The sequence below is a fragment of the Malus domestica genome, chromosome 04, assembly GCF_042453785.1.
Source record: "Malus domestica chromosome 04, GDT2T_hap1".
In the NCBI taxonomy this organism is placed as follows: domain Eukaryota; kingdom Viridiplantae; phylum Streptophyta; class Magnoliopsida; order Rosales; family Rosaceae; genus Malus; species Malus domestica.
The window spans coordinates 12,120,505-12,129,472 of NC_091664.1; the positions used below are offsets into that span (position 1 = coordinate 12,120,505).

The 8,968-nt window shown below is 34.3% G+C and overlaps 1 protein-coding gene across 1 annotated transcript; it reads left to right on the plus strand.

Annotated features, from left to right (window-relative positions):
• The first annotated feature begins 563 nt into the window (after window positions 1–563).
• Window positions 564–5,600, plus strand: LOC103444025 (adenine phosphoribosyltransferase 3). The gene is made up of 6 exons (XM_008382932.4): window positions 564–862; window positions 1,198–1,308; window positions 3,836–3,928; window positions 4,695–4,844; window positions 5,075–5,133; window positions 5,228–5,600. Exons 1-6 carry the CDS (start codon window positions 781–783, stop codon window positions 5,279–5,281), a joined length of 549 nt encoding a protein of 182 aa, XP_008381154.1. The 5' UTR covers window positions 564–780; the 3' UTR covers window positions 5,282–5,600.
• The last annotated feature ends 3,368 nt before the right edge of the window (window positions 5,601–8,968 follow it).

Below are 8,968 nucleotides of genomic sequence, written 5' to 3' on the forward strand. Positions count from 1 at the left end.
TTAAAAAAATATACAAATCAAGCTTGAACTTTAGTTGGTTAGAAATATCTATATCCAAACACAATATTTTAAAGTTCAATTGATTAAGAATATTTACATCTAAATGTGAGATTTTGAGTGCCACTCTCTCTCTCTCTCTCTCTCTCTCTCTCTCTCTCTCTCTCTCTCTCTCTCTCTCTCTCTCTGGAAAAGCCGACAATATGGGAATAAAATTGAAAGAAGAGGTGTTGAATGTCCTCACATCACAAGTCAGTTGCCCAAAGAACGCGCCAAAGTTGCCAACTAATACTACGGTCTAATAGTATTTCTTTTTATTGGTAAGTGATAGGTTTTATATTCGATTTTCACTATAGACGAATTTAAACCAAATTATTATTAATTTATTGTGAGACTAAATATATTTTATCTCTTAGTGTAAATAGTATGTTTATTAAAAAAAAACGCGCGAAAGCTTTAGCCGCGCGCCCTATTTAGGAGATAAGGGCGTAAATAATGCCCTCGTGATTCCTATGTATTTTTTTTTTTTAACCTTTTACTTCTCATCTCTCTCGAGAAGTGAAAACTGAAAACACGCTTTACACTTTGGCTTCTCTCTCTCTCTCTCTCTATAAATACAAAATTTTCTCTGATCTCTGTATACCTTGCGCCCCTTCTCTCTCACTCTGTTCTGTCGAAGAAGTACACTCTATCTCGCAGGGGTCTCAGAAGGAACTGAGTTTTTGTGAAGGAAACTTGCATAAACAGAAAGCAAGTTCTTCTTAGTCTCCTGCATACACAACAATGTTGGTTTTGAAAGACGAAGATCCTCGCATCCATGGCATTAAAACCAAGATTCGTGTCGTCCCAAATTTCCCCAAACCTGGTTTGTTCTTCTTCTCTCTATTTTTTCGCCCTATTTAAACTTTTTTTTTTTTTTTTTGTAATTTTTTTGCTCAACAAGCTGTTTAAATTTTATGAGTGTTTGTTTAAAACTTTGATTAGCTGAAGTGGGTTTCAATTTTTAGTGCAGAAAGTGGTGAACTTTGTATAGAAAAAATGAAAATTTACATTTTTTTTGGTTCCTTTCATTTACAACCTATTGTTCTTACCAAATAATTATAGGGGTTGTTTATTTTTGCTTCTTCTTGGGTCTGTTCTGCTGAAACAAAATTTGGGTTTGGTTTGGTTGATTTACTGGAACTCGCATATGCTGTGCAGGAATTATGTTTCAAGATATCACAACTTTGTTACTTGACCCAAAAGCCTTTAAGGACACAATCGATTTGTTCGTTGAGAGATACAAAGGCAAAAACATTTCAGTGGTTGCAGGTTAAAAACATAAAGACCAGTTTTTTTTTTAGTAGTAATTTTCTTTTTCTTTAAGAACTTATAAACGCAAATTGTGGATTGCTGATTCGGATAGTGCATTTCTCTTCAACTCACTGCGTCGTGAGTTCCTACCCTTTCTCTTACCATTATTTAGAGCAGCAATAACGCTTGAAAAAAAAATAAACGTATAAACAACCAAAGGCCTAAAGCTTTTTAAAGAACTTTTGATAACAGTGATTAACTTGAAGGTGGTGGGGTCCATGGTTTGAAGAAAAAAGTAGAAACGCTCTCTACTCCAATATTGCTTAGTTTCTCTTTGCCCTTTAGAATGCTTCAGACATTATGGGGAAGAAAGTGTTATTCACATGTCTAGTTTTACTTGTCACATATAATTTTTAGCTATTAATTTTTCTCAATGCATTCATTCTGACTGCAGAAAAGAAAGCGGAGTGTGTAAGAAGTAGAATATAGGGAGACGGAAATGGAAGTCACAATGGGTTATGGGAGTGTGTTTTGTTTGACCCTAAGCCTTGTTAGTGGGTTATGCCACTAACAATAGTTCTCCAACTTCTTTTCTTTATTCTCCTTCTACACTGATGATAGTATTCTTTTTAAATTTCTTCACATTTGCTCTCTCTCTCCTCTCTCTCTCTCTCTCTCCCCCCCCCCCCTCTCCTCTGGGGCATATGGTTGGGTCCAATTTGCGGGGATGGTGGTTGGTGATGCTGCCCAGCTTATTAAAAGTGGACCCCTATCTCAATTGGGCCGAATTTTTTGGCTTCATTTGCCCAACGTCACTGTTGGACGACCCTAATTTATTCTCCTTTCATGTTCCCTTTGTTTATTTCCTTGAAGCTGCGTTTGATGCATCGTACTATTCAGACTATTTCAGCCATATATACTAATTTGCGCCGTGCATTGCTGGAGTTTATTATCATGATGTGATTAGTTTACTGTAATAAGGTATGCATGTTTTGCTGTCTTGGCGGCTTGTTTGTAGATAGATTTTCTTTTTGCCCTTCAAAGATTGATAAGGGAACCTTTGAAGGTTCCCTTAATAGATTGGAGATCCTTTTGCTTGGCCCTACATATTTTGGAAAATATTACACCGTGGAAGTTTATGAAGAAAAATACACTTTTGTGTATATGGAAGTTGTAAAGTCGCATTGATGTCTCGAGGAATCTAATGGCGATTGACTTCATTACATTCATAGCTAATATATTACTACAGGTCCTACAGAGTTGAAAATCTAATGTCATCTCATTATTGATGGGCCTTGATTCTCAGTTATTATATTCATCTCCCAAATGATTTGGTTTATTTATGTATGTTTTGTCATGATTTATGTACACTAGGATTTCTCTATTTGTGCGCTTATGTGGACTTATGCTGCCTTGTTGTGCTATTGAAGGCCTTTTTACCTATTGTTCTTTTTCTCCTTCCACGCTCTAATGTTTAATCTCGCCCATTGTTTATGTTTGATATATACAATCTGACGGCCAGAAATAAAGAGGAGTGTGTAGGAGGAAAAGAGTGGTTAACATTTCGCTTTTGGAATCTTCCTCAAAACTACACCCTGGCGTGGACAAGAAGTGGAGTTTCTTATTGAAATGATAAGGATTAGCAGGCCTTGTTTGTTATCATATGAATTGATGTTACCTAGTTGAACAATTGTTTGTGCTTGATTTTGCTACTGGAAGAACCAATGTTTCCGTCAATTACCGTTGAAACCAAAGCCTTGATGATCCCATATCGGTACTGGTCTTGTAATTTGTTAAGGATTTTTCTCCTGGTTATGTGTTCGTAATTGAATAAAAAAACATTTTGATTCTTGTTTTTGCATCAGTGGGAATTCTTTTGAAAATAACTTTCCTTTTCAGTTGACATCTTTCTTTACCCTGATACTGTTTCTGTGAAGCCAGGGACCTGAATACGGCTGGACCATTGAGAGGTAATCGTATTCTAAGGGAAAAGCCAGAAAACTGTCAATTACTGGTTCTTTTGAGCCGGGGACCCGTATATGCTTTGGACCTTTTTCTAGAGTTCGTTGTATTCTTGTGGAAACTTGAAAACTTGCCAATGAAAAATGTGCTTGGACCATTGACAGATCATTGCATTCTAGCAGAAACTTATAAATCTGTCCTTTTCTGTTTCTTTTGAGCTCGGGACCTGAATATGCTTGGCCCTGTTGGAAACATAAAACCTGGAAATCAAAATGCAGTCAAACAGGTTGGGGACCTGAAGATGGATGGAAATTCAAAAACTGACAATAAAGATGCTTTCAAATGGGTTTTAACTTTCTTGCATTCTCCGGTACATTGTGAATTATTTGTGCTGGTGCACATCTATTACTCTGTTATCAAAGCTAGTTATTATCAAGACAGTAGTTGTGTTTTTCGGGCCTTTTTCTAAGTTGGTAGTATTAATGTTGTATTCTTTGAAGTCTCGAGTTTTGTATTAGCATGACAATTTGCCATACCTGTGTGGTGCTCTGAAATATGATGTTTCGTTTTTTGTTTATTCCAGGAATTGAGGCACGAGGTTTTATCTTTGGTCCTCCGATAGCATTGGCAATAGGAGCAAAGTTCGTTCCCCTGAGAAAACCAAGGAAGCTGCCTGGTAACTTTATCCTCTTAGATATTTTGTGTACATCTCTTGGTATAATTGACTGTATGTTTTTATTTGATATGTAGAGTACGTTCATATAATAAGCAGTATATAAGTTAGTCAATACATCGAAGTTTGTTGATGAGCTGCATTTCAGTTTATCTTGTTATGCCTTGTTCTGGGTATTCTTAGACTAAACAGAGTTTGGTAGTTTGTGCTTCTTTTCATTTTATCAATCTTGCTCAAAGTGCCGCTGCATCACAGTTGTTCCATTCCATAAGTTCAGATACCGCATAATGATATATTTTCTGATCACTTTGAGATCAAGTGCAATACGTCTTAACATTTTCTGATCAAGTGCAAGATAGTCTGCTTCGTTAGCACTTGGCATATTATAGACCTCCCATTTAAAGGGACGTTTTTTTTTTCTCCAGTTGACCCTTTGAAGACACTGCTTGGAACTGCCTGCATTTTGAGCAACTCAGAATCCTTGATAGTTAATGATGTTCCGTGTTTCTTTTGTGATTTTGTTGTCTAATTCTTGCACTAAAACATATCTATTTTGTTTTCTCCCGTCTAGCCCTTGCCGGTCTTCCATTATGCCATGTGTATAACACTTATGTCCCTCTGATTAATTTTTGTTGTTAAAGGGTCAAGGATTATCTAGGCAGTTTTGCTTCGATGGACTATAGAGTTTGTTACATATGCCTAGATTGCATCTCTTTTTCCTAGTTGTGGGTAATATTAGGATTGTTGTAAAACTTTTCCGTGGTGGCAGGTGACGTTATTTTTGAAGAATACACTCTGGAATATGGAAAGGACCGTCTTGAGATGCATGTTGGAGCAGTAGAACTTGGCGAGCGTGCTCTGGTGGTAGATGATTTAATAGCCACTGGGGGCACACTGTGTGCTGCAATGAATTTATTGGGTAATCACTCTTTTGATATTATAAACAAGGTGTTGGTTAAGTAATTGGAACAGTTGACAGTTTATAGGACGAATGACTGGTGTATCCGTTGGTGATCTGCTTCTAACTTTCGTATTTCAATCGATGTTCCACTTGTGTATAACGTATCCATTTGTTATCTCTGGTTGACTCTCTAGACCTTTGGGCTGATTCTGTATGTTTGGGTTTAATAAATGAAATGTTTATCTCAGAACGCGTTGGAGCAGAAGTGGTCGAATGTGCATGCTTAATTGAATTGCCAGATTTACAAGTGAGTTGATTTGGCTCTTGGCTTTCCTCAGTTTGCATTGCTATGTTTTGAGCCGCTATTATCACTTCAGTGACTTCATGTTTGGATGTTGCAGGGACGTGAGAGGTTGAACGGAAAGCCACTGTATGTACTAGTTGAATACCAATGACTGGCGAGACTATATAATTCATCTGCATCTGTGCTGCATGACAAACATGTACATTAGAGGCACATTATGGGCTCTCCCATCTCCGGAATCTGGTTTGATTCACTCCATCCATCCCCTTTTTTCCGAGTTTCAACGATTAATGAATTTTGATGAAAACTTCGGTTATTGAGACCATCGTTTTAGCTAGTACTAGTAGCATTAGAGCATCAAATTATGGAAAGTGCTTCGTTTGAAAACTGCTGTAAGACTCAGTTTCTTTGTTTTTCGTCAAACTAAATTTATGTAGGAGGAGGATTCTCACCCCTTCTAATCTTTCTTCTCTTCCCTCCCCTCCTACTCAACCCTCGTCCTATGTTTCTTTCGCGGCTCAGAACTGTATACATAGGGAGTTCCGTTGTTAACCACCACCACTAGAGGGAGTTTGGGCTTTGATTTCAGATATCAGTTGGGTGAAAACAGTGAAATGTCTGATTCATGGTTCAATGCTATTTCTGAATTTTTAACCCAAATATTAAACTCTCAAGACTCGCTACGGTACATCTCCCAATTTGACTTCTAAGCATTAAGTAAATACATGTACCATACCCAAGTTTCAAACTCTCGTGTCCTAATCTAACTTGTATTTTATATTAACTAGGTGAACTAATACTGATTGACTCACAAGGTGTCTTGTATTTTATGTCTCTACCATTTGTAAAAGGGTTAGTTGCATACTCAAATTGGTCCCCGTCATTTAAAAATTGTCAAAAAAGAACTTTAAAAATCTTCCTTTTAACTTCATTAAGGATAAGAGTAACTTACATGGGATAAACATGAAAAACGTAGCTTCAAAACAAACCTTGAAAGTTGGAGAAGTACCATAGAGATGCCACGAGGAAAATGCCACATTCTTTGACCATTGCATTCGTCATTAAAGAAGCACTGCTATGAGTCATTTCAGCTAGGCCTGGCAATTCCTGACACGATCCGATAACCCGACACAACACAACACGAAATTAACAGGTGTTTGGGTTGACACGATAACGAATCAGGTGTTATCGGGTAACCCAATATGCATCTGTTAAGATAACGGGTTGGTTCGGGTATACACGTGGATAACACGATACACGATAAGCAAAATATTAATTTAATAATTTTATAACCCTAAAAAATACTATAATAATTATATATATATATATATATATATTAAATTAACTATAATAATTATACCCCCAAAATATTAATTAAAATCATTATACCTCCAAAATATTAACTAAAATAATTATAATAATTATACCCCTTAACTATAATAATTATATATATATATATATATATTAAGTTTTAAATTAAATTTTATACCCCTAAAAACTATAATAATTATACGTACAAAATAAATAGATTTAAATCTACATAATAAATAAATATATATATATATATACACACACACCATTGAACTTGATGGGATACACGAAACTAATTTCAACGATCCAACCGTTAAACTTGTTTGTATATGTTTCGAGATCGTATCAGCAAAAAATCGCAAAAAACAAACATTCAGAGATTAAGTAACGAGACAAAACTTTTCGACGGTTTTAAAGCAAAAAATCACGATTTAACGATTATTTTAATTCCGATTTTATTGATTTTTTACAGCTACACTCCTTGACCCTATATGAATACAATGAATGAATTTTATTTTCAATTTAAAATATTTACTCTAGTGGATACCACAAAATCTTATGTTATACTTAATGAAAGTATAAATAAATTCTAAGTGTTAGTGAATCTATCGTTTTGATGGGATACGAATTATATGAAACTAATTTCAACGTTCCAACCGTCAAACTTGTTTGTATATGCTTCGAGATCGCATACACCAAAAATCACAAAAAACAAACATTCATAGATCAAGTAATGAGACAAAACTTTTCGATGGTTATAAAACAAAAAATCACGATTTTACGGTTATTTTAACTCCGATTTTGATGATTTTTTACAACTACACTCCTTGACCCTATATGAATACAATGAATGAATTCGATTTTCAATTTAAAATATTTACACTAGTGTTTATGTTATACACAATGAAAGTATAAATAAACCAAGTGTTAGTGAATCTATCGTTTTGATGGGATACGAATTCTATGAAACTAATTTCAACGATCCAACCGTCGAACTTGTTTGTATATGCTTCGAGATCTCATACGCCAAAAATCACAAAAAAACAAACATTCAGAGATCAAGTAATGAGACAAAACTTTTCGACGGTTATAAAACAAAAAATCACGATTTAACAGTTATTTTAACTCCGATTTTGATGATTTTTTACAGCTACACTCCTTGACCCTATATGAATACAATGAATGAATTTCATTTTCAATTTAAAATATTTACACTAGTGGATACCACAAAATCTTATGTTATACTTAATGAAAGTATAAATAAACTCTAAGTGTTAGTGAATATCGTTTTGATGGGATATGAATTCTATGAAACTAATTTCAATGATCCAACCGTCAAACTTGTTTTTATATGCTTTGAGATCGCATACGCCAAAAATCACAAAAAACAAACATTCAGAGATCAAGTAATGAGACAAAACTTTTCGACGGTTATAAAACAAAAAATCACAATTTAACGGTTATTTTAACTTCGATTTTGATGATTTTTTACAACTACACTCCTTGACCTTATACGAATACAATGAATGAATTTGATCTTCAATTTAAAATATTTACAAAAGTGGATACCACAAAATCTTATGTTATACTTAATAAAATTATACATAAACTCTACGTGTTAGTGAATCTATCGTTTTGATGGGATACGAATTATATGAAACTAATTTCAACGATCCAACCGTCAAACTTGTTTTTATATGCTTCGAGATCGCATACGCCAAAAATCACAAAAAAAAAAAAACATTCAGAGATCAAGTAATTAGACAAAACGTTTCGACGGTTATAAAACAAAATATCACGATTTAACGGTTAATTTAACTCCGATTTTGATAATTTTTTACAACTATACTCCTTGACCCTGTACGAATACAATGAATGAATTTGATCATCAATTTAGAATATTTACACAAGTGGATACCACAAAATCTTATGTTATACTTAGTGAAAGTATAAATAAACTAAGTGTTAGTGAATCTATCGTTTTGATAGAATACGAATTATATGAAACTAATTTTAACGATCCAACCGTCAAACGTATTTGTATATGCTTCGAGATCGCACACGCCAAAAATCACAAAAAACAAACATTCAGAGATCAAGTAATGAGACAAAACTTTTCGACGGTTATAAAACAAAAAATCACGATTTAACAGGGATACCACAAAATCTTATGTTATACTTGATGAAAGTATAAATAAACTCTAAGTGTTAGTGAATATTGTTTTGATGGGATATGAATTCTATGAAACTAATTTCAACAAGCCAACCGTCAAACTTGTTTGTATATGCTTCAAGATTCCATACCCCAAAACTCAAAAAAAACGAACATTCAGATATCAAGTAATGAGACAAAATGTTTCGACGGTTATAAAACAAAAAATCACGATTTAACGGTTATTTTAACTCTGATTTTGATGATTTTTTACAACTACACTCCTTGACCCTATACGAATACAATGAATGAATTTGATCGTTAATTTAAAATATTTACACAAGTGGATACCACAAAATCTTATGTTATACTTAA

Coding starts and splice junctions, on each gene's coding strand:
- LOC103444025 (XM_008382932.4), top strand. CDS start 781: ATGTTGGTTTTGAAAGACGAAGATCCTCGCATCCATGGCATTAAAACC. Junction 1,309..3,835: donor AAACATTTCAGTGGTTGCAG/GTTAAAAACATA, acceptor TGTTTATTCCAG/GAATTGAGGCACGAGGTTTT. Junction 3,929..4,694: donor AAAACCAAGGAAGCTGCCTG/GTAACTTTATCC, acceptor CCGTGGTGGCAG/GTGACGTTATTTTTGAAGAA.